This window comes from Moschus berezovskii, chromosome 3 (genome assembly GCF_049115385.1).
Source record: "Moschus berezovskii isolate FMDL1 chromosome 3, NW_MosBer_1.0, whole genome shotgun sequence".
Classification (NCBI taxonomy): Eukaryota; Metazoa; Chordata; class Mammalia; order Artiodactyla; family Moschidae; genus Moschus; species Moschus berezovskii.
In genome coordinates, this window is record NC_142462.1 from 35,666,096 (window position 1) to 35,692,435 (window position 26,340).

Below are 26,340 nucleotides of genomic sequence, written 5' to 3' on the forward strand. Positions count from 1 at the left end.
ATGTCTCTAAGAACAAATTTTTTTAAAAGTAATTAAAAAGAAACTTTTAGTAAAGGATGAGATATGATACATTAATGTCAAAGTGAGGTTGCCCATCTCATCACCTATTGTCAGAGTCACTATCCCTTTAAATGTGAACCTCTTCATTGGAAAGAGAATATCTATCTACCTTATCAACAATGTTTGTGATCACTTTGTAATTCTACAAAGAAAGTGGGGCATGGAAATGAGTGTATTGATCACATTAGTTAGAAACGTTTATTTTTTCCCAAATGGGAAAAAATTAATTCAGCAAAACATTTAACAAGTGATACGCCAGTAAAAGCAAGGCTTTCTCCCAAGATATTTTATAGAAACAAGTGCATATATTTTGCAAAATCATCTTAACACACAATAAATTTCTCTAATTATTAATCTTTTTATTCAAATGTGATTACATTTTAAATAAGATGCAGAGATCTTTAATTAGTTTTCTAATAAAATTCATTTTGAAGCTTTTATGAATTCATTAAACAGTTCACTTTATATATAAAAATGGAGCCATTATATAATCTGATTTTTTTTTAATTCAAAACTATTTTTTTGATCGAGTGACATAAAAATTTGTTACCCAGAAGTAAGATTTTCTGGTTTTATAAAGACTCCTTTATTCTTAGAGATGAAGGATGTGTAACACTGTGGTTCTCAAAGGAGAGTCCTTGGACCAGCAGCATCTCTATCACTTGAGAACTTAACAGAAATGCAGAAATTCAGGCAGCACCCAAGACCTGCTGAATCAGAATTGTGGGGTGGAGCCCAGAAGTCTATGTTCCAACAAGCCGTCCAGGTGATTCTGCAGTTGCTAGAGCTGAAGAACCTCTGCACAGAGGTTGCTTGGTCTAAGGCCTTTGCAATGGGAAGGGAGCATGTTTGACAGGTAGCTCCAAGCAAAACCACTGCTGACCTTCTCATACCTCTAGTCTAGTTTGTTCTGAATAGCTGATGGTTTTCAACTATTCAAAATAGTGCATATTGTGTAACCAGTTTCAGTAGGCTATGTGAGTAATAAACGAGATAGTATCTGTACAGGGCTTAGTGAGCTTATGTGAGCTATGCCTCACACATGGAGGACTTCATGTTAATGTAGATAATGGATATTCAGATTATAAGTTTTAGTTTATATTTTTCCCTCATAGCAAAATAAGTCTATAAAACCCATAAAATATCCCATTCATTATACATTCATAAATATTTAAGCCTAAGAGGAGTTTAGAGACTACCCAGTTCGAGCCCCTCATTTTACAGATGAGAAAACTGAAGACTGGGGAGGCTGAATGACAGGTCAAAAGTCTCTTAGGAAGTGATAGGAAAAAATTAGAAGCCACAGCTGCAATTCCTGGACTAGTATCTTATAGAAGAAGCCTTTCATGCTATACTCACTACCACAACAGCACTGCTTGCTCTGGAATTTTCTCTTTTGCCATTACTAATTATTACCCAGTACTAATCTCTCCATCACTCCCTCGTGTATGTGTGTGTGTGTGTGTTAGTTGCTCAGTCATGTCTGACTCTTTGTGACCCTATGGACTGTAGCCTGCCAGGATCCTCTGTCCATGAAGTTCTCCAGGTAAGAATTCTGGAGTGGGTTGCCATACCCTTCTCCAGGAGATCTTGCTGACCCAGGGATAGAACCTGGGTCTCCTGCATTGCTGGCAGATTCTATACCATCTGAGCCACTAGGGAAGCCCCCCTTCATGTGTGAACTGACACTAATATTAAGAATTGCAAAGCTATTAGATTTAAAGCTTTCCAGCCTACATAGGCCTCAGTTCAGTTCAGTTCAGTCGCTCAGTCGTGTCCGACTCTTTGCGACCCCATGAATCACAGCACACCAGGCCTCCCTGTCCATCACCAACTCCTGGAGTTCACTCAAACTCATGTCCACAGAGTTGGTGATGCCATCCAGCCATCTCATTCTCTGTCGTCCCCTTCGCCTCCCACCCCCAATCCCTCCCAGCATCAGAGTCTTTTCCAGTGAGTCAACTCGTTGCATGAGGTGGCCAAAGTATTGGAGTTTCAGCTTTAGCATCAGTCCTTCCAATGAACACCCAGGATTGATCTCTTCTAGAATGGACCGGTTGGATCTCCTTGCAGTCCAAGGGACTCTCAAGAGTCTTCTCCAGCACCACAGTTCAAAAGCATCAATTCTTCGGCGATCAGCTTTCTTCACAGTCCAACTCTCACATCCATACATGACCACTGGAAAAACCATAGCCTTGACTAGACGGACCTTTGTCGGCAAAGTAATGTCTCTGCTCTTTAATATACTATCTAGGTTGGTCATAACTTTCCTTCCAAGGAGTAAGCATCTCACTGACCTAGAGCCAGACATCTTGGAATGTGAAGTCAAATGGGCCTTAGAAAGCATCACTACCTAGGCCTGCTGCTACTGCTGCTGCTAAGTCACTTCAGTCGTTTCCGACTCTGTGTGACCCCATAGACAGAAGCCCACCAGGCTCTCCCGACCCTGGGATTCTCCAGGCAAGAACACTGGAGTGGGTTGCCATTTCCTTCTCCAATGTGTGAAAGTGAAAAGTGAAAGTGAAGTCGCTCAGTCATGTCTGACTCATAGCGACCCCATGGACTGCAGCCTACCAGGTTCCTCCATCCATGGGATTTTCTAGGCAAGAGTACTGGAGTGGCTTGCCATTGCCTTCTCCACACCTAGGCCTAGAAATGTATAAAAAGGAAAGGTAAAATATGTATGCAAAAGCCACAGATTTCTACAACAGTTAGTGAAATACTGAAATATAGTAGTGTATCCATAGTCACTTTTTATTTCATGTTGTGGACTAGAAAATAAGCATGCAAGAAACCAACTTTCAACAATTATGTTATTCTGAAGAAAGTCTTTGGGTTAACCCCACCTCTTTAGAACTCTGGAATTCACTAAATTATACAGCAGCACGTGAAGGAAACTTCATACAGAAGTAAGGAGAAGAAGTTTGTAGATATAAAAAGAAGAAAATCTATTTTAACTAGAAAAACCTTCAGAGACATAATTTTTATTAGCTCCCTTTCCTTTATAGTGCCTCAGATATTCCTTAGACATGAAAAAATTACAGGAAATATAATTTACAGCAGCACATATGAAAATTCATTTTGAAACTTCCAATTATGTATAGTATTGTACGATTTTGAATGTATTTTCTTCAATGTATTCACATATAACATATTCAAAGCTATTTAGCAGTAGCAACATTTCTTAGACAAACACCATCCATTAATGTAGTGCATTCTGCTCCTTCCAGAGACCTAGTTATCCTCAGTTTCAAAACTTAATATGGTATTTTCTACATTACAGAACATGAAAGTGTGCTGTACTCATGACTGGCGTGAACAGTTAATGACATCCTATTACTTGCACCTCCTTAATTGACTTTCGTATTAAGGCTTTAACAGAAGGAAGTAGAGGATCTGTGGTTACATGGAACAATTACTACATTGCAAGCTGAGCACTGAACAAGAATCTCATCCTAATTCATCATTAGGCGAAAAGCCTGAGGAACTGAAAGAATCAGCTATGCTTTTTCCAGTTTCCAAATGCTTGAAGAAGTTTTACATTAATGGCTTTTGATGCTTTTAATGATGTCAAGGATGGGATTTAATTGCCTTATTAATTCTCTTGATTTGCTGCCAAATGTTAAAGGCAATTTGTGACTACTGAGCTAATCTTTTCTGATTATGAAAATCCATTATAGGAAGAAAAATATAAAATTCAGAAAAGTAGAAATGATTTATAAAAATGTTAGAACATATTTAAAAGAACAGAATGTTTGGACATGGGTTTAAAATTCCTCTGAAAGGATTTGTTATGAGATTGTAAGATATCTTTGTGTATATTAATATTTAAACTGTTGTTTCATCCTTAAATTACAGAGATAGAGCTGTTCCTTTTTAAAACTCTTCTTAAACTTCCCAACCACAATCATAACACATGATGTGATAAACCTGAGTGATTTATTTAATCTTACTGCCTTAATCAACTCACAAGATCTCTGTTGTCTCATATCTTAGAGCCTGGAAAAACCCAGTTATTAATTCCTTATTATCCTTTCCCGAAATTCTCTGGTTTGCTGACATGCTAATAAGATTCCAAGAATGTTCTAAAGAAAGCAAAAGCAAAATCACCACTAAAAATGATTGTGTTCCGAACTTACAGATTGTTTCTTTTTTTTTCTCCCTTCTCCCTGAATTCATTTTCAACTGAAATAAATTCTGTCCTTGAATGTGTGTACATAACTCCTTGGGCACGCTGTATTCACTTATCATCAAATATAAATATTAAAAGCCTTAAAGATCTTAAATCCTAATTCAAATTACCTTTGCCAGCATACCAAATACCTCAGGGTGGGTGTATTAAAAGCTCTAAAATGATTCTGCTTTTACTTTTTAGCCAAATGGACATGTTTTATTCAGGATCCCTAAATAAGATCCTTATTCAGCTCATCCACATTACCTTTGAAGACTTCTCTCTTTTCCCTTCACTCCTTCACCCTTTCCAGCCCTTCATCTTGCATACCTGCATCTCCTGAGCCCCCTTCCTGCCTGAGGTCTTCAGTGCTTTGAGGACTGCCTCCTCCACCCTCTTCAGATAAGAAGCAATGTCTGATCCTCCTTCAGGCTCATCATTTCTTTACCAGGGAAAACTTATGTGATCTCCCTGATCCGCATGATTTCCCCCACACCAAATCTATATCTCTTGGCATTCCAGCCTTTCCTCTGCAGCTGGTATTGCAGATGCCATTTTAAATTTAATTGTATAATTCTTTACTATCACCTCTATCACTTCAGCAGTACTGAAGTCAGGGGGATAATGCTGTTTTTCTCCCATTATTAACCTCAAACATCTATGCATCTGCCATTGAGTGGGTACACACACTCTGTCAACTGAATGATAATAAACGAATGACTGTCTAAAACAAATAAACAGAGGCAGGCAGCCAAAGGATTGAACACAGGAGTAAGCACAGACCATCCCTTATCAACTCTCTAACAGTTAGCATTTATACTTGCCTAAATTTCTATACAATCTTTGTATTCCAAAAGATTTATAAAACATTCTGAAATACACACACATACCCATGATTATATAAACACCTTAGCATGCACACACACACAGGTATCAGTGTTTCTGGTAGATAAGATAGCTGCATCCAGCAGCGATAAATCAGGCTTTTAAAAAATAACCCTTGTTTTTAAGAAATTTTTGAGAGTTAAAAGAAGTACTCTGCATTATGATCCTGAAGAAAAAGTTGAAGGATTAGCTAAACCTCAAGCTGAAGGAGGAAGGTGGTAAAAATTCCAGTTGGTGGATGCAGACAACAGATTTCCAGTTGTATCTTCCTTCTGGCACTTTCATGAGATGGCAGAATAGAGCAGAGAGCTTAATTAAAAGGAAATAATTACCTATAAGTTTTAATATGCATTTTGTTTTTTTAAACTATGTTCCCGTATGCTGCTGCTGCTGCTGCTGCTAAGTCACTCCAGTCGTGTCCGACTCTGTGTGACCCCATAGACGGAAGCCCACCAGGCTCCCCCGTCCCTGGGATTCTCCAGGCAAGAACACTGGAGTGGGTTGCCATTTCCTTCTCCAATGTTCCCGTATGCTATGTTTTCTTAAAAAAACAGAGCCAGATTTTGCAAACAGAAAACCTGCTTCACACTGGCTGTATAGCCCTGACTGTCCTCTCCAATCCTTAGTTTCTTCACATGAAAAATGGGAATAATTCTAGCAAATGCCACTGGAAATAAAAGAGATCAAGTAGAGAAAGTATGTAGTCTGGTGCCTGGCGACAGAGCATTGCTTCCTTCTCCTCTCCCCCTACCTGTCTGCTGGCAAAATTCCAGTGTTTATATTGAGAGCCTCTGGATTATCTGGGCTTCTATTTGATGTGATTATGCTGGCAGTCATTTGTTTTAACTAAAAGAAAATAAAAGTAACTTTGAAAGGGAGAAAGAGTTTTTTCTTTCCTTTCTCAACGATAAAGCAGCTTAATGTTTGCATTTGAAAGGAAGACACAAGAATACATATTTTATTATAAAACCCATCCTTGGATTTTGTGCTAGGCTATGTTTTCACCAGGAAAAACTTTTTTTTCCTTAAAAGCAATACTTTTCTGAGATTCTTTTCCTCTCTCTCTCTCTCTCTCGGAAACACACACACCCCTTTCTCCCTCAACTCCTTCCTCTCAAAAATGTATCCTTCATTTCTATACTTCCTCAGAAGTGGAGAAGGCAGTTGCTCTCAAAACCTCTAAAGAATTCACTAGTATTAAAGCTCCAGTTAAGTCTCGCCACTGTTTGGTCACAGGGTTTTTCATTCTGTCCAAAGCTGATTGTAGGTCTTGTAACACATCTCTGTAGCTGTTTCCATAGTGAGCACTCCAAGTATAAAGAAAATCATAGGCAGGTTTCCACATCATCTATAAAGAAAAAAAATTAGACTACAGCAGTTTGTAAAGTCAGAGAGGAATATAGATGCTTTAAAAAGGATTAAAAAGGCTCTTAAAACTTGAAAACAGAATACTAATTATATATATGCATATTTACACACACTTATTTAATATCACAGATGATGTTCAGTTGCACAGTCATGTCCAACTCTTTGTGACCCCATGGACTATAGTCTGCAAGGCTACTCTGCTCATGGAATTTTCTAGGCAAGAGTATTGGAATGGGCTGCCATTTCCTCATCCAGGGGATCTTCCCAACCCAGGGATCAAACCCGTGTCTACAGTGTCTCCTGCATTGGCGGGTGGGTTTCTTACCACTAGCGCCACCTGGCAAGCCCAATATCACAGAAAATATGTTTTAATAACTATCAATCCTCTGTTATATCCGTGTTTCTAAAACTCTAGATTTTAAAAACAGTGACCATAAATAGGGCCTTTTTTTTTAGATTCAATTAAATATTGCTCATTTTCTTCATGTGAATTCCTTGTGCAATTTTTTTATTATAACAAATATTGAGATAAACTTTTCACTCTCTGACAGACTTTTAAGGTTTAAGTCTTAACTTTTATTGTTATATATCTGTGGTGATCTTTACCACGCCATCTATAAAAAGAAGGAGCTAAACAGTATATCTAATGATTTAAGTAATTGTATTTGAGCAAGTCTCAGTTCAGTTCACTGAGTCATGTCTGGCTCCTAGTGACCCCATGGACTGCAGCACGCCAGGCTTTCCTGTCCATCACCAAATCCCGGAGTTTACTCAAACTCATGTCCATAGAGTCGGTGACACCATTCAACCATCTTATCTCTGTCGTCCCCTTCTCCTCCTGCCCTCAATCTCTCCCAGCATCAGGGTCTTTTCAGATGAGTCAGCTCTTCGCATTAGGTGGCCAAAGTATTGGTGCTTCAGCTTCAGCATTAGTCCTTCCAATGAATATTCAGGACTGATTTCCTTTAGGACGGACTGGTTGGATCTCCTAGCAGACCAAGGGACTCTCAAGAGTCTTCTCCAACACCACAGTTCAAAAACATCAATTCTTCAGCACTCAGCTTTCTTTATAGTCCAGCTCTTATATTCATGCATGACTACTGGAGAAGGCATAGTTTTGAGGAGACGTACCTTTATTGGCAAAGTAATGTCTCTGCTTTTTAATAGGTTTCCTAGGTTGATCATAGCTTTTCTTCCAAGTAGCAAGCATCTTTTAATCTCATGGCTGCAGTCACCCATCTGCAGTGATTTTGGAGCCCCCAAAATAAATTCTCTTACTGTTTCCATTGTTTCCCCATCTATTTGTCATGAGCAAGTCTATAAATAAGTAAAAATGTAGCTTCATGATCAAGTCAAAAGGAACACAGAAATATACTTCTCTAATTAAAAAATAATTTAATGATACATTTTAATAACCAAAAAAAAGATAGATATTCAATACTTCACTGTGCTTTCTCTAAAGCACCTACCCATACCAATGACCTCATTGTTTCCATAGAAATAAATGTACGTCAAAGAGGAACCTCACAAAAGAGGGTGTATGTAATGGTAACCAAGGCAACCAGCCTCAGAGAGAAGAGAGACAAAGTCTGACCAAATAAGACAAACTGTAGAAAACACACACACAGACACATAGCCAGGTTAAAATACATTTTTTCTAGGATAATAACAAAATGAACCCTGTACTTGTAATCGGAATATAAACTTTGTTACTTGCTACTTTCTTGGGTTTGCTAAACTAATTCATTTGTGATTTTATCACTTTCAAAGTGCAGGAACACAGACTGTGAGTGACATATTATGCAGAGCTGCCCCCTTAAAATAGAGCCTCCATTAACAGTAATATCACATGAAGCAGGGCCTTGAGATCTAATTGTCACCCTCCACTGATAGCCCCATACTCTACAATTGAAGCTAACAGAATGAAAGACCTAAATAAGGAGTTCTTCTATGTTTCATTTCAATCTATATATTAATAAAAGAGTAGGCATCAAGAACAAAGTATAATTTGATGTTATTTATTCAACCGGCATTCCTGGGAAGCCATGAACACCCGTATTTTCACCTCTCCAAACAAAACTTGATTCTTCAGGATACTGAATGGAAGATAATTATCAGTTAAACCATACTGATGTGGTCGTGATGCAGCAACAGAAATCATACCATATTTTTGTATATAAGATTTATCCTCACCAAGCTGATTTATAAAGAACTGTGTCTTCCATCACTGGTAAACTGTGAATGAGGTGTTCCCTCATCTACTTTCCTGAACACTCACACTGAAACCAAACTTTTCAAAGTGTAGGTCCCACTAAAATACTCTGCCGTGCAAGATGAGCTGAGGCACAGTAATAGAGCCTTTCTTTCAAATTCAGTCTTGCCTATCACTGCTAAGACGCACAGAAGCACTAAATGAATAGTTTATTCTGTATATCTCAGTTCAGTTCTGTTCAGTCACTCAGTCATGTCCGACTCTTTGAAACCCCATGGACTGCAGCACGCCAGACCTCCCTGTCCATCACCAAGCCCCGGAGATTGCTCAAACTCATGTCCTTCACATCGGTGATGTCATCCAACCATCTCATCCTCTGTCGTTCACTTCTCCTCCTGCCTTCAATCTTTCCCCAAATCAGGTTCTTTTCCAATAAGTCAGTTCTTTGCATTAGGTGACCAAAGTATTGGAATTTGAGCTTCAGCATCAGTCCTTCCAATGAATATTCAGGACTGATTTCCTTTAGGATGGACAAGTTAGATCTCCTTGCACTCCAAGGGACTCTCAGGAGTCAACTTTCTTTACAGTCCAACTCTCACGTCCATACATGAATATAGGAAAAACCATAGCTTTGACTAGATGGATCTTTGTTGGTCAAGTAATGTCTCTGATTTTTAATATGCTGTCTAGGTAGATCATAGCTTTTCTTCCAAGGAGCAGCATCTTTTAATTTCACGGCTGCAGTCACCATCTGAAGTGATTTTGGAGCCCCCCAAAATTAAAGTCTCTCACTGTTTCCATTGTTTCCCCAGCTATTTGCCATGAAGTTATGGGGCCGGATGCCATGATCTTACTTTTCTGAATGTTGAGTGTTAAACCAGTTTTTTCACTCTCCTCTTTCACTTTCATCAAGAGGCTTTTTAGTTCCTCTTCCCTTTCTGCCATAAGGGTGGTGTCATCTGCATATCTGAGGTTATTGATATTTCTCCTGGCAATCTTGATTTCAGCTTGTGCTTCTTCCAGCCTGGCATTTCCCATGATATATTCTGCATATAAGTTAAATAAGCAAGGTGACAATATATAGCCTTGATGTACTCCTTTTCCTATTTGGAACAAGTCTGTTGTTCAATGTCCAGTTCTAACTGTTGCTTCCTGACCTGCATACAGATTTCTCAAGAGGCAGGTCAGGTGGTCTGGTATTCCCATCTCTTCAAGAATTTTCCACAGTTTGTGGTGATCCACACAGGCAAAGGCTTTGGCATAGTCAATAAAGCAGATGTTTTTCTGGAACTCTTGCTTTTTCAATGATCCAGCACATGTTGACAATTTGATCTCTGATTCTCCTGCCTTTTCTAAATCCATATCTAAATCAGTATCCTCAGTTCAGTTCAGTTCAGTTCAGTCGCTCAGTCATGTCCGACTCTTTGCAACCCCATGAATCACAGCACGCCAGGCCTTCCTGACCATCACCAACTCCTGGAGTTCACTCAAACTCATCTCCATCGAGTCGGTGATGCCATCCAGCCATCTCATTCTCTGTCGTCCCCTTCTCCTCCTGCCCCCAATCCCTCCTAGCATCAGAGTCTTTTCCAGTGAGTCAACTCGTCACATGAGGTGGCCAAAGTATTGGAGTTTCAGCTTTAGCATCAGTCCTTCCAGTGAACACTGGATTGATCTCCTTTAGAATGGACTGCTTGGATCTCCTTGAAGTCCAAGGGACTCTCAAGAGTCTTCTCCAGCACCACAGTTCAAAAGCATCAATTCTTTGGCGGTCACCTTTCTTCACAGTTCTACTCTCACATCCATACATGACCACGGGAAAAACCATGGCCTTGACTAGACGGACCTTGGTTGGCAAAGTAATGTCTCTGCTTTTTAATATGCTATCTAGGTTGGTCATAACTTTCCTTCCAAGGAGTAAGCGTCTTTTAATTTCCTGGCTGCAATCAGCATCTGCAGTGATTTTGGAGTTCAAAAAAATAAAGTCTGACACTGTTTCCACTGTTTCCCCATCTATTTCCCATGAAGTGATGGGACCAGATGCCATGATCTTAGTTTTCTGAATGTTGAGCTTCAAGCCAACTTTTTCACTCTCCTCTTTCACTTTCATCAGGAGGCCTTTGAGTTCCTCTTCACTTTCTGCCATAAGGGTGGTGTCATCTGCATATCTGAGGTTATTGATATTTCTCCCAGCAATCTTGATTCCAGCTTGTGCTTCTTCCAGCCCAGCATTCCTCATGATGTACTCTGCATATAAGTTAAAAAAGCAGGGTAACAATATACAACCTTGACGTACTCCTTTTCCTTTTTGGAACCAGTCTGTTGTTCCATGTCCAGTTCTGACTGTTGCTTCCTGACCTGCATACAGGTTTCTCAAGAGGCAGGTCAGGTGGTCTGGGATTCCCATCTCTTTCAGTATTTTCCACAGTTTGTTGTGATCCACACATTCAAAGGCTTTGGCATAGTCAATGAAGCAGAAATAGATGTTTTTCTGGAACTCTCTTGCTTTCTCCATGATCCAGCGGATGTTGGCAATTTGATCTCTGGTGCCTCTGCCTTTTCTAAAACCTGCTTGAACATCTGGAAGTTCACGGTTCACATACTGCTGAAGCCTGGCTTGGAGAATTTTGAGCATGACTTTACTAGCATGTGAGATGAGTGCAATTGTGTGGTAGTTTGAGCATTCTTTGGCATTGCCTTTCTTTGGATTGGAATGAAGACTGACCTTTTCCAGTCCTGTATCCTAAACCTCTGTAAAAGCTTTAAACTTGTAATCTATGTTGAATTCATTAAAAAATTTGCTGATGTTCAACTAACTGGTACATTATTTTTCAAGTTTTTATATATTGTTTAAAATGCTAATGTTTATAGCTGCTGCTGCTAAGTCGCTTCAGTCATGTCCAACTCTGTGTGACCCCATAGACAGAAGCCCACCAGGCTCCCCCGTCCCTGGGATTCTCCAGGCAAGAACACTGGAGTGGGTTGCCATTTCCTTCTCCAATGCATGAAAGTGAAAAGTGAAAGTGAAGTTGCTCAGTCGTGTCCAACTCTTAGTAAGATATCTAAGACTTTATTTTAAGCCCCCCAGTGACTGAGTCTAATAAAAAGATGTATTTCATCATATGCTAAACAGCAACTCTGAGCATTTCAGTACCAAGATAATGATACGGTATCATAGAGAACAGATGTCTCTTAAGGACAGCAAATGGGTAATTTTCAGGTCGTGCCCTACAATGCAGATTCAAAGTATATACCTTCACTAATTTTCTTGGGTAGAAAAGCTCTGTGCCAAGTATCTTGTCATAGCACAGCAGATTGTTATGTATAGAAAAGGCCTGAGGCATACTCAGTTACAAAGCAGCCCCTTGGTGCTGTCAGAAGCAGGTAATACACCAAGGTGATAGGTGATACAGGAATTAGAAACTACAGATTCAGAAGTCCAATGGTACATTTAGCCACTTACTAAGGCAGAGGGTCATATGATCCCCTCAAGTTTGGTAATTTGTACTGATAGCATAACAGTATGGCCAGTTTTTGCAATTCTGAGGAATGTGGATAGATTGCTGAGTCCCAGACCCTAACTAGGACCTCTGAAGTGTGAAATGACTTCCCAGGAGTCTCCTGTATTTGTCAGAAATACAAGGAGGCATATTGCCCCTACACTCATTAGAAATCCCCTAGAGTCTAGGTATAGTGGTTTTGGACTATGAACACATGGTAAACTTCATGATTTGTACTAAAACATGAGCACATTTTGTATCCCGTTTTTGCTCCTCTTTGCTGCAAATTAAACCTGGATATTCCTTCAGTGGAAAATTTGTTCTGCTATATATAATATCATTGGTGGCTCTCAATATAGATGACAGAGAAATACCACTGTGGTACACATTCAATGAAAATGTTTGAAATACATTGTTGTTAGTTATTTCACTTATTAAATCAAAATTATTGAGCAACTGCTATTAGGAATTTTGTTACAAAAAGGAATAAAATGAATATAGCAGTGCTCTTGTGTTTAGAAGTTTTATAGCATGGAAGGGAGACCAAGTCTTGGGAAACACTGGCCCAGTGTATGAATAGACAAGATTTGGTAGTAAACAATAATTAAGAAAAATTCAAAAACTACTTGCATATTCTAATTCAATGTAAGACAAAAAAATGGCAGTTCCATCAACTGAGAAGCTCTATGCTGTAATAGAAAGAAAGATGAGCATTGATTTCAGAATCCTGGGTTCATATCCAATTTCCTTTTTCTTTTGGAGCATGCTTGCCTGGAGAATCCCATGGAACTGATGGGCTACAGTTCATAGGGTCTCAAAGAGTAGGACATGACTAAAGCAACTTAGCACCGTATGGCAAGACATGAGATAGTTACAGTAAACTTATCAAATTATCAGAGCTTTGAATTTTTATTCTATAAAACATTGATAATAATCTCTATGTCTGTGTCCAAAACACCTCATGAAGTGTCTGGCATAAGGATGCATTTAATATTTTTCAATAGGATATGATTATACTTTTTGGTGAGGGAAAGATAAGCAGTAGGGTTTTAGCCTTACTGAGTTTGAAGTAAAGGAGGGGCTATCTATTATTACCAATAAGAAACTGAAATAGAGAGATGACCTCTAGGGAGCAGGCAAGGGTTTAGCATAACCCATGCTAAAGTGATGGTGAAAAGCATGAGAGCAGAGGAAAATGCCAAGGAGGAAAATAAAGGTGTAAAAAGTTTAACCCATAATGAAGTCCACAATTGGGGATCACAATTAAGAAACAGAAGCAATAAAAGGGTGGAGAAAAGCTGGTGTTAGAGTAATAGAAAAATGAAACAGATTGCTTCATGCTGCAAAAGTTAAGGACTGATAGTATCCCCAAAGGACATTCAGTGGTTTGCTCACAAATTTATGTTCATGCAGTCTCCCAATTCCATGTTCAGTGACACACTGGAAGATTAAAGTCATCCATGCTGGAAGAGTTTACACCAAGGAAACTGGTAAAAGCTATAAATTAGGGCTTTTCCTCCCTGGACACACTTGTAAAACTTCTACCAGCATGGCACTCTCTCACCGAAGATGTGTCTCTTCTGTTACTTCTGCTACTTATAACATTAAGTGATGTGGAAAAATGAAAGAAACTGGAGAAAATTCAGGATTTTGGCAATTAATAGGACTTTGGTAACCTTGGAGGAGGCAGTTTCAAGAGAGTGGTGAAAGGCAGACTGCAGGTATAAGTAGGTGCCAAGGAACTGGAAGCCACAGAACAAATGGGTCACATCTGGAATTTGGAAGTTAAAGGAAGAGAGACAACACTAGAAGTAGAAGCAGTGGAAGATAAAACTATGTTTCAAAGGAAAATAATCTGTAAAAAGTGATATTATATAACTGAAAGGAGAATTTAGTTTGAATCCTAACTTAGCCAGATGGAGAATTTAGGGCTGCTGAGGATTAAAGAGGTAGCAAATGTAACATACTCAAGGAAAAAAGTCAACTTTCTTTAGGCAGAAAAGACCTAAACACAGACAAACGTTAAAATAATTACGGAGTTGGGGCAGGTAATTAGGGGGCAAGTATCAAGAATAATTGAGAAGGAATTAGATCAAAAGCATATGTTGTAGTTATGTACTTGATACACTGATGAGAAACATTAAATTTGGGGATGTATATTTTCCCTCAAAAAGCAAACCTCTGCCAAGCACAGTAAATGTAACTTTTTCTATATCAAGATTTGCCTTAACAAAGCATTACAGAAGTCCAGCTTTCATCAATGCAATAGTCTAATCAGTTGTTTGTTGTCCTATATGGTATAGATATATGACAATAGGGCTCAAATTCTTAAATATATTTTTCTTTCTTCAGCACTTTTTATTGTCTCAAATCATTCTAGTTTTCTTAGCAAGTGAATATATGTTATCATAGGCAAAGACAAAAAACATAACTTGCACACATTAATTAACTATGGGCTTTATGTCCATCACCAACTCGATGGACATGAGTTTGAGCAAGCTCCGGGGCTTGGTGATGGACAGGGAGGTCTGGCATGCTGCAGTCCATGGGGTCACAAAGAGTCAGACACAACTGAGTGACTGAATTGAACTGAACTGATGAACTTTATGAAATTATATCCAAATATAATACACATTAAGACAACAAAGGATTCTAAACTTTATAATAAATTAAAGAGAAAACAAAATTATTTTATCTGGAAAAGTTTGAATGAATAAAATGAGCAGAATGAACAATTTTCTTTCTAGGATGATGTAAGTTAAAACCTCTAGGATGATCTAAGTTAAATCTAAAAAAAATGGAAATGAGTTGTGGACTGCCAAGAACTCTTCCAGGTTTATGTTATCTTATATCTATTCAGTGGATTAAAAATAGTTCTTCCTCTCTTGCTCAATGCTATGATTTAAGGAAAGATATTCAGGAACTCTGCACTAATGCTCTGACTAATCAAAAGGACAGCATGCTCTTGAAGGTTTGTTTTGGTTGAATTTTTTCCTAATGACAAAACAATTTCCATCAGCCTTCTCATCTTTATCATAAATATTTGACACAGAGGCATCATTCTCATCTCTTTACTCTTAGATTTTTTTCTGTTAACTTCATGGTGTTTATGAGTTCATCTTTGAATAGGAAGCATGAGGCTGATGAAAGCAGAGAGTTGTTAATTTCTCATCTATGTGCTATGATCTCTGTATAAAGGGCAGCAGCATCAGTAAAGCGTTTAACCTATGAAGTCTGAGCAGTTTCCAAATCCTCAGAATTTTTATAGTAGGAATATGTCTTTGATTTATCTTTCAGATACTAGAAGACAAATAAAAAGGTAAAGGAGCAGTGAAAAAGTAATGTGAGATGCTAAAAGAAATGAAAGAGGATAGAATTTTCCAAATTTAGAGTGCTTGTTCCTAAAAGCCAATCAGACATATTAGATAATGCACTAGATAATGAAATGCAACATGAACAAAAGCAATTCAGATTGAGCAAAGCATTTTTCATCTTATTTTAGCTCATGAAATATGAATAGTATAAAGAATGCAAGTGGTTTTAAATACCTTGAGATAATTACATTTTGCCACATTAAAGAATTAATAATCCACCTACTTTCCTCATAAAACTACAGAAGCAATGTTTCATTTTAAGTACAATTATCTGATGTATCAAGGCAAATTTGCCTCATTAGTGATTATTATATGCATTCTATCTTCAGTGTACCATTTACAATATCCAGGTGGTCCATCCATCACCTGTAGTTGGTAAGTACATAGATATTACTGAAGATGAGGTTGCCATTATCTTCAGAAAAGAAGGGAGACTAACATATCAGGGGTTCCTATTTCCTTAGAAAGGAGACAGAACTTGGAATTGGTTAAAATTTGACCTAAGATTCTCTTGGAAAAGTCTCTTTGGGCAGAGACAGCTGCATGTGCTCTAGAAATAACCTCTTGAAACTTCAGGGATTAAGCATGAACCAGAGGAAGACAGAAGACCCATTCCTTGCTACTACATCAAAATAGTCCAACCTCTTAGGAAAACCTGTTGGTCAAGCTATTTTCACCAGTTCCTAGTAGGAAAAGAGTCTAGGTCATCTGGCTATAAATATGAGGCCATTTCACTAAAGTATTACCACAAATTTACTTCAGTATTAGATTTTTCAGTTCAGTTCAGTTCAGTTCAGTCGCTCAGTCATGTCTGACTCTTAGCGACCCCATGAACCACAGCACGCCAGGCCTCCCTGTCCATCACCAACTCCCGGAGTTCACTCAAACTCATGTCCATCGAGTTGGTGATGCCATCCAGCCATCTCATTCTCTGTCGTCCCCGTCTCCTCCTACCCTCAATCGCTCCCAGCATCAGAGTCTTTTCCAGTGAGTCAACTCGTCAGTTTCAGCTTTAGCATCAGTCCTTCCAATGAACACCCAGGATTGATCTCCTCTAGAATGGACTGGTTGGATCTCCTTGCAGTCCAAGGGACTCTCAAGAGTCTTCTCCAGCACCACAGTTCAAAAGCATCAATTCTTCGGTGATCAGCTTTCTGCACAGTCCAACTCTCACATCCATACACGACCACGGGAAAAACCATAGCCTTGACTAGACGGACCTTGGTTGGCAAAGTAATGTCTCTGCTCTTTAATATGCTATCTAGGCTGGTCACAACTTTCCTTCCAAGGAGCAAGCATCTTTTAATTTCATGGCTGCAATCACCATCCGCAATGATTTTTAATAAATACTAATTTAAGTCTTATAATTAGCTAGGCTTTGGCTTTCTGAATTTTTTTGTGTGATCAATAATAAAACTTGATAGAGAAAAATCTAAATTCTAATACAAATATTAGTGTTTATAAATACATTTTACAATATCTTTGCAATATTTAACCCAATATGACTATTACTTCTATTTGATTTTTAGTGTAGTAATCAGATACACTGTTGTTGTTGTTTAGTCGCTCAGTTGTATCCAACTCTTTGTGACCCCATGGACTGTAGCCCTCCAGGTTCTGTGGAATTTCCTGTCTGTGGAATTTCCCAGGCAGGAATACTGGAGTGAGCTGCCATTTCTTATACCAAGGGATCTTCTTGTCCCATGGGTCAAATCTGCGTCTCCTGCGTTGGCAAGTGGGTTCTTTACCACTGTGCCACCTGGGAACCCAATCAGATATATAAGGCAGAATTAAACCAAATATCATAGGAATACAGTGTGTTACCCCATATTTTACACTGTGATTTTTTTTCTTTATTCTATCATCTTAAAAAAGAAGAAGTGTATATTTTTAGAATTACAGATTATAGCACCAAGCATTATATTACTCTACAAAATAAACCATGATAGTCTAAATATTATGTCACTGTGCCAGATCTCTAGTACAAACAATGAAGATCTGAGAAATTATTCTATACACTTTAGCACTGGTAGACAAATTTTCATATCATATTTTCTCTTTTTAAAAAGATTTTAATATATTTCTTACTGTAAAACAGCAGCGAACCATAGACATAAGCACCAAGGCGAGACCTGAGCCAGGCCCAGATACAAAACCAGGCAATACCACATCCTGTAAGCAGAGTCCATATGTTGCAGTGTGAGCCAGAAAACCATATCTACATTCTTTCTATGGTTACTCTTGGCTATACCATATCTACATTCTTTCTATGGTCACTCTTGGCTATATTACTTAAAAATTAGTATACTTCCTTCCCTTTTTCAAAATCACACATTGTCACACAGTTGTCAAATTCACCTATTCCTCTTAGACAAAAAAATAAATAACATGTATTTAGCTATTACAATGTGCAAAGAATTGTCCCAAATATTTCACATATTTCAATCCTTCAAACATCTGAAGAATAAGAGAGTATTATTTGCTTCATTTTACAAGAAAAAAATGATTCCTAAAAAAAGTCAAATAACGTGTCCAAGGTCTTAGGGCTAATAGCTAGTAGAGCTGGAACAGAAATCCAGACAAGGAATTTTAACCAATGCTCTGGCAGTCATTCAAGACTCTCCAAAATATATATGTCCAGCCATATCTCCCCATAATTATTAAAATGACATCTCTCCTCAAACACTCATATTCTCCTCAGTGGTCTCTGGAAGTCACTGTATCCAGAGCCCTGAAATCTCCTATTTAACCTGGCTGATCAGGTTTTCCTTACTGGTTTAACAGCATTTAATTTTCTTTGGGAAATATCTCTTATAAAAAGTAAAAGGAACATCCTTGTACTCTTATGGCTTTCTGACTCACACTGCAACGTATGGACTCTGCTTACAGGATGTGGTATTGCCTGGTTTTGTATCTGGGCCTGGCTCAGATTATCTACACTGGTTCCAAATTGGGAAAGAAGCACATCAAGGCTGTAGATTATCACCCTGCTTCTAGTCCTCACCAGTTATTAGTATGTTACCTATCCTTCAGGACTAAGATGTGCCCTCTGAAAGCTCCTGATTCTTTGATTTTATTTAGTTAACTCTAAAAAAAGTTATCATCAGTAGAGCACAGTGAATAGAACTGTGTGTAAAACAAACCTAGATTTAAATCCTAGTTCTGTCACTTTTCTGCCACATAATTCTGGATAGCTGACACAAATGTATTCACTCAGTTTGCATATCTGTAAAAAGAAAATGGTTTAATGTCTGCCTTGAAAACTTTGTTGAAGTAAAGGAGATAGTGTAAAGAAAATGATTGTACTGATTAGATGACACACAGTAAACATGCAACAACTATTATTCTCGTTATTATTTATATCCACTTATTTTAGCATCTAATCATATATGTCTTTGAAATATAACAATTCAAATATTAACAGTTTATCCCTATCCCCATGCCAAATGAAATGTGACTTCAGAGAAAAAAAATCATATCTTTCATTATGTCTGTCGTTCCTACGTTCCAACGTTGAGAACTGATAATCGCAGAAAACATGCTAATTGTATGGATGATTTAAATACTGAATAAGGATACAGAGGTGAGAGTCTAAAAAAGTAGGAAGAACTCCACATAGAACCTTCATTCAGCTATAAAAATACTAATAAAATGACCTGTTTAAGGATTCCCACTTTACCATTTTAAAGCTAGACTTAGAATAAAGTGCCCTGAACACTACAGCAGCCAGCTGGAGAATGAGGAGGGAAAAGATTTTAACTAGAAGATAAGACAGAGAATTATCTTCTCACTGATTAAGTGCAGATGGCAGAACATATAAATATTGCCTGTTACAACTCTCTATAGGTGAGTGGTTTCTGAGATGAAAAAATATTACCATTAGGAATGTTGACTTCACTGGGCTTTTCTATGGGAGGATGGCCAATTTTGGTAAATCAGATAAGAGATCAGCCTCAGCAGGTTTATTGGTGCCTGTTGAGGTGGAGGTGGAGCCCAGTGGGCACTGCCGTAAGGTAGTTTAAAGGGGAAGTGAACCTTTAGTGTCCTTGGTGAATAAATGTTCATACTGAATAAGATGCAAAGAGCTCAGCCTTTATTGTTAGGCAGGGGACCAATGTGAGACAGTTGCTAAGGAAATCACTTCTGTCATAAATGGTAATAATCTTCAGAAGGTTAAATAAAGAACACCTAGTTTAGGCTGGTGAGTATCTTGACCCCCAAATCCCCAGCATTCTACTTGTAAAATACTACTGCTTTTTAATATGGACTTATTTTTTAAATATTTTATTGCTACCTATTTTTTTAAATTAAAGCTCAGAAAAACTCAGAAAAATTTTTTTACTAACAGTCACAGGAAAATTTTATTTTTATAGAGTAAATATACATTTTTCCCAAATAAATACTCTGAAAAACACATTTTGCTTATAATCACATTCTAGGTTGTGTAATTTTGCTTTTTATGTAGGAATTGTGATATCATTAGAAAAATTGAATAACTTTTCTTAAAATTTTACTTGGGGAGGTGGCTAATTTAAAATTGTTGTTCTCAGAAATCTCCAGAGAGAAGCTCTTTTCATCTTATAAAAGAATAAAAAGTGGCCAAAAGAAAAATGTGACAGACACTGTTTTTATAATCCATTCTTAAACTGGCTGAGGCATTGAGGCAAATTTTGATAGAATCATGACATGGCTTGAAAAAAAGAAAAAAAAATGAAATGAGCTTTTTAAATTACCTGTCCCAACCATAACTCCCAGCTCTGCCACTATGCTGTATTTGAACTGGTGGTCAATGTGTAGGGGTTAAAGTATAAGGACTCCAAAGTCAAAGGCCTGTGCTCCAAACTTGATTCTGTGAGTTTCTAGCTATGCACGTTTGAGCAAGTTACTTAGCCTCCCTACAGCTTAGATAACATTAGTATCCACCCCCAAGTTTTTTGTTGAAAGGATTAAATAAGTTAATTTTTGAACTGTTACTGGAATAGTGACTGGCACAGAGTAAGTGCCAGATAACTGTTAGATAAAATAAAAATAGAACAAAGGAAAAAGGGAGAAGTTGAACAGCAAGGAAAGTGAGTGAAAAGAAGCTGATTGTAGACATTGGCACACATAGGAGGAAATTTTCTAAATGTGTGTTCACTGAGGAAGTGAGATAAAGGAAATAAAAAGCAGTATGGGAACAAACAAGAACTTGTTATCTCCTTGCCCCAATTTCAATTCCCTCCCTCTGCATATCCTATCCAGAACTAATAAAAGTATATTTTGAAATCAACTGCTTAACCTGTAAATTAATCTTACTGAAGAATCATCTCCTCCTGAGGAAAAAAATATTGTACAGGTTTTTTTCTTTTTTCAGAGACGTGGAAATCAGCATACATTTACCTTTTACAGTACATAGTCTAAAAGGTAAAGATTCTCATAGATTATTTGGAAAAGCTTCAAGTCAATATGCTATGAATTAGTGATGGGGGCTTCCCAGGTAAAGCTCAGCGGTAAAGAAGACACCTGCAGTGCAGGAGACGTGAGTTCGATCGCTGGGTTGGGAAGATCCCTTGGAGGAGGGCATGGCAACCCATTCCAGTATTCTTGCCTGGAGAATCCCATGGATAGAGGAACCTGGTGGGCTACAATCCATACAGCTGCGAAGAGTCAGATGTGACTGAAGCAACAGCATGGCAAGCACCAAAGTGAAGATTGTCAGTGTTTATCGCAATAAATTGAACAATAGGCCCTAGAAAGACACACAGAGGTTTTCCTTTCTGCTTCTGAGTATTTATCATAGACTTAGTTATTCGTGATTTGGGCCGTGCTAAAGTAAATAAAGGAAAAGTAGGCTGTTAGCTGGCCTCTATGAAGATTTGAGGGTAGGACAAACTGAAAACAACCACAATTTGAGAGAAGTTGGATATTTAACAAAATTCCTTGATAAACAACTCTAAGTAAAATCTTTTTAAAAACAGAGCTTAATGAGAAACAAAACAAACCCTGATTTCAAATGGACAACTTTTTTTGGAAAGATTTTTTTTTTTACAACTGTTTTAGGTTCACAGCAAAATTGAGAGGAAGATACAAAGATTTCCCATTTATCTCCTGCCTCCACATGCATAGCCTTCCCCATTATCAACATCCTTCACCATAGTGGTACACTGGATACAACTGATAAATCTACACTGACACATCTTAATCACTCAAAGTCCATACTGTAGGTTTAATACCTAGCTTTGTACATTCAACTGGTCTGGACAAATATAAAATGATATATATTCATCACTATGGTATCGTATTGAGTTTTTTCACTGTCGTAAAAATCCTTTATGTTCTGCCTATTTATTCCTCTCTTCCAAACTCTGGCAACCACTGATCAGCCTCCATAGTTTTGACTTTTCCAGAACATCATATATTTGGCATCATACAGTATATAGCATTTTCAGATTTGGTTATTTTCTTTGATAATGTTATTTGAAAGATCTTCCATGTCTTTTCATGGCTTGATAACTCATTTTTTTATGTGCTGAATAAAACTTCATTGTCATGTAATATTCTATTATACCACAGTGTACTTATCCATTCACATTCACCTGCTGAAAGACATCTTGGTTACTTCCAGGTTTTACTAATTATGAATACAGAAGCTGTAAACATTCATGTATAGGTTTTTGTCTGGACAAAATTTTCAATGTCTTTGAGTAAATAGCCCTGTCCCGAGAGGAAGGAGGCTCCACCGCCACCGCCCCAGATGAGGGGCCGCCTGCCACGGAGCGCCCCCAGGAGCAGGACTGATGGATCATATACCAAGAGTATGTTTCATTTGCCGGAAACAGCCAAGACACTCCAAAGTGACTGTGTATTTCCACGAGCAATGAATGAGGGTTCCTGTTACTCATATTCTCAATAGCATTTGGTGCGGTCAGTGTTCTGGATTTTGGCTACTCTATTAGGTGTGTGGGTGTGTGCTTGTGCTCAGTGGTATCCGACTCTTTGAGACCCCATGGACTGTAGGCGGCCAGGCTCTAGTCTGCAGACACACACTGCACACACAGGTGACATAGTTACTTCAAAGTAAGAAAATTTTCTCCAGAAATTAATACTCAGTTCTATGCTCAAAAAGGAAGCAGAGAATATAGATTTTGCCTCCTATCAAGTCATTATCTAGCTAAAAAGATAATTTTTCCTTAACTGAAATATCTTGAAAATGTTTACACTCATGTGAAACAGAGATACAGGCCATTTTATATGTGCTCATCACTGGAATATATTTATTTCAGTTCAGTTCAGTTAAGTCACTCATTTGCGACCCCATGGACTGCAGCATGTCAGGCTTCCCTGTCCATCACCAACTCCCGGAGCTTCTCATACTCGTGTCCATCAAGGCGGTGATGCCATCCAAGCATTCATCATCTGTCATCTCCTTTTCCTCCTGCCCTCAATCTTGCCCAGCATCAAGGTCTTTTCCAATAAATCAGTTTGCATCAGGTGGCCAAAATATTGGAGCTTTATCTTCAGCATCAGTCCTTCCAATGAATATTCAGGACTAATTTCCTTTAGGATTGACTGGTTTGATCTTATGTCCAGGGGACTCTCAAGAGTCTTCTCCAATACTACAGTTCAAAAGCATCAATTCTTTAGTGCTCAGCTTTCTCTCTGGTCCAAACCTCACATCCATACATGACTACTGGAAAAACCATAGCTTTGACTAGATAGACCTTTGTTGGCAAAGTAATGTCTCTGCTTTTTAATATGCTGTCTAGTTTTCTCATAGCCTTTCTTGAAGGAGCAAGTGTCTTTAATTTCATGGCTGCGGTCATCATCTGAAGTGACTTTGGAGCCCAAGAAAATAAAGTCTGTCAGTGTTTCCATTGTTTCCCCGTGTATTTGTCATGAAGTGATGGGATTAGATGCCATGACCTTCATTTTTTGAATGTAGAGTTTTAAGGTAGCTTTTTCACTCTCCTCTTTCACTTTCATCAAGAGGCTCTTTAGTTCTTCTTCACTTTCTACCATAAGGGTGGTTTCATGTGCGTATCTGAGGTTTTTTATATTTCTCCCAGCAATCTTGATTCCAGCTTGTGCTTCATCCAGCCTGACATTTCACATGGTACACTCTGCACCCTGTTAAATATGCAGGGTGATAATATACAGCCTTGATGTACTTCTTTCCCAATTTGGAACCAGTCCATTGTTCCATGTCCAGTTCTAATTGTTGCTTCTTGACAGGTACACAGATTTCACAGGAGGCCAGTCAGGTGGTCTGGTATTCCCAACTCTTTAAGAATTTTCCACAGTCTGTTGTGATGCACACGGTCAAAGGCTTTAATGGAGTCAATGAAGCAGAAGTAGATGTTTTTCTGGAATTCTCTTGCTTTTTCTGTGATCCAAAGGACATTGACAATTTGATCTCTGGTTCCTCTGCCTTTTCTAAATCCAGTTTGAACATCTGGCAGTTCTAGATTCATGTACTGTTGAAAACAAGATTGGATAATTTTGAGCATTACTTTGCCAGCATATGAGATGTGGTAGAATTGCACAGTAGTTTGAACACTCTTTGGCACTGCTTTTCTTTGGGATTGGAATGAAAGCTGACCTTTTCCAATCCTGTGGCCACTTGTGAGTTTTCCAAATTTGCTGGCATATTGAGTGCAGCACTTTCACAGCATTATTTTTTAGGATTTGAAATAGCTCAGCTGGAATTCCATCACCTCCACTAGCTTTGTTCCTATGATCCACTTGACTCCAGGTGGTCTGGCACTAGGACAATGATCACACCATCATGGTTATCTGGGTCATTAAGATCTTTTTTGTATAGTTCTTCTGTGTATTCTTGCCACCTCTTAATATCTTCTGCTTCTGTTAGGTTCATACTGTTTCTATCTTTTATTGTGCCCATCTTTGCATGAAATGTTCCCTTGGTATTTCTAATTTTTTTGGTATTTCTAAATGTTTTGTTCCCTTGGCATTTCAAATTTCTAGTCTTTCTCATTCTGTTGTTTTCCTCTATTTCTTTGCGCTGATCACTTAGGAAGGCTCTCTTATCTCCCCTTGTTATTCTTTGGAACTCTGCATTCAGATGGATATATCTTTCCTTTTCTCCTTGCCTTTTGCTTCTCTTTTTTTCTCAGCTTCTTAAATAACCATTTTGCCTTTTTGCATTTCTTTTTCTTGGGGATGGTTTTGATCACAGCCTCCTGTACAGTGTTATGAACCTCTTCCATAGTTCTTCAGGCACTCTCTCTATCAGATCTAATCCCTTTAACCTATTTGTCACTTCTACTGTATAATCGTAAGGGATTTGATTTAGTCAATAAAAAATGACTCATATGTCTTTATGGTAAATAGAGAAAATATTTATATAACTTACACTGAATAGTATACTTTGTTTTAATATTAATAAAAATTTTGCATTTTACGTATTTGCTTTGTTTTATATGCTGTGAGAAATGGAGTATTTCCTGCCATACCAGCAAACAAGAATCACAGTCATCAGTGATTCCAGCCCTTCAAATGTGAATTCCTGAATCCTAAGGGTACCCAGGAAGAGTACTTGAGCTCTCTGGCCCATTGGGCCACAGTCACTCCCTACAGTGAGCATGGAGGAATTCAGGATGTGAAAAATGCAGGATGTGGGGCCCAGATGGCTAAGATGCATATGAAAGGAATGATTTCAGTAAGCCCAGACTCTTGTATTTTCCCATACATAGAAAAGTGCTACATTCCTTAACTTGAGATATCTGGTTTTCTGTAATTTACCAAATACTTTTGATGTTCAGACTACGTGCCCTTTGTCACAAACTTCTATATGACCTGACTCCTCCCCCAACTTCCTCAGAGCAGTTCTTTCAGGGCTGCTTGAGATGCTGCCTCCCAGGCTTAACTCCCCTAAATTTCCAAATAAAATATAACTTTCAACTTTTAGTTTGTGACTATATTTTAAGTTTATAGCTGTCATTCTGTATTTGATGCCTATAGTTATTGTATGCAAAATTGTGACGGAGATAGATAACACACACATATATCTCTAGCTATTGCTACCAAAGACTTCACACCATTTACTCTCTTAAATGTTTTTTTGTCACCAAACATTATTTACCACCAATGACTAATTCTATTTTTGAAGCTGATAAATACTTACTATTGTGTCCCTTTTCCTTATCCTGACTGGGTCCCAACTCTTTCCTTCAAAGTTTATCTTTTCTCCGCCTCAAGTTCTTATAGCCCTTCATAATAACTGCCTATCTAATTTGGTCAATTATTTGACAAAGACCATATGCAATCCAGTAGGAGAAACATCAATATATCTTGAAGGTTCTTAATACCATTAAACAGTGATATGTGTATATTTCAGATAACATCAATGGTTGTAGGTTCAGTGATTTCAGTGAGTGGATCCTTTAGGACACTCCCTCAATCAGTTAGTATATGCAGTGGACTCTTGAATGCATTTGATTCACTTTGTCTACAGTTTTTTACTACTTAGATGAACAGAAATCTTACCTCTACAGCCACATCTCCAGATTTTCCTTGGTGAGGAATTTCATATGCCTGCATTTGTCGCTTTGTGAGTCGCACTAACTTTTCAGCTAGTTCCTTCCAGCCTTTCCCAAGCTTGACAGCTGAAGTCAGAATAGCAGCCTCTTGGACAAGATGCACTACTAACCCTTGGCAATCAATCTTCAGCAGAGCCTGCAGCAACAATTGCATGTTATAATTTAAAGCAACTAATTTGAACTTTTGTCTAGAAATTAAATTTGTTGTTACATATTCTGGAAACTGGCATCC

General features: G+C 38.1%; 1 protein-coding gene across 5 annotated transcripts in view; it reads right to left on the minus strand.

The window, feature by feature from the left end:
- Positions 1–359: 359 nt before the first annotated feature.
- Positions 360–26,340, minus strand: part of MACC1 (MET transcriptional regulator MACC1) — an 89,815-nt gene continuing 63,834 nt past the window's right edge. For 4 of the 5 annotated variants that reach the window (XM_055420553.2, XM_055420549.2, XM_055420550.2 and 1 more), the window contains 2 exons: positions 26,056–26,244; positions 21,570–24,023 (listed from right to left, as the gene is read on the minus strand). In XM_055420553.2, coding sequence (XP_055276528.2) covers positions 23,793–24,023; positions 26,056–26,244 — 420 coding nt within the window. In that variant the 3' untranslated portion in view covers positions 21,570–23,792. Of the gene's footprint in view, positions 6,465–21,569; positions 24,024–26,055; positions 26,245–26,340 lie in introns of those variants that run through there. The other variant, XM_055420551.2, reaches the window with a different exon arrangement.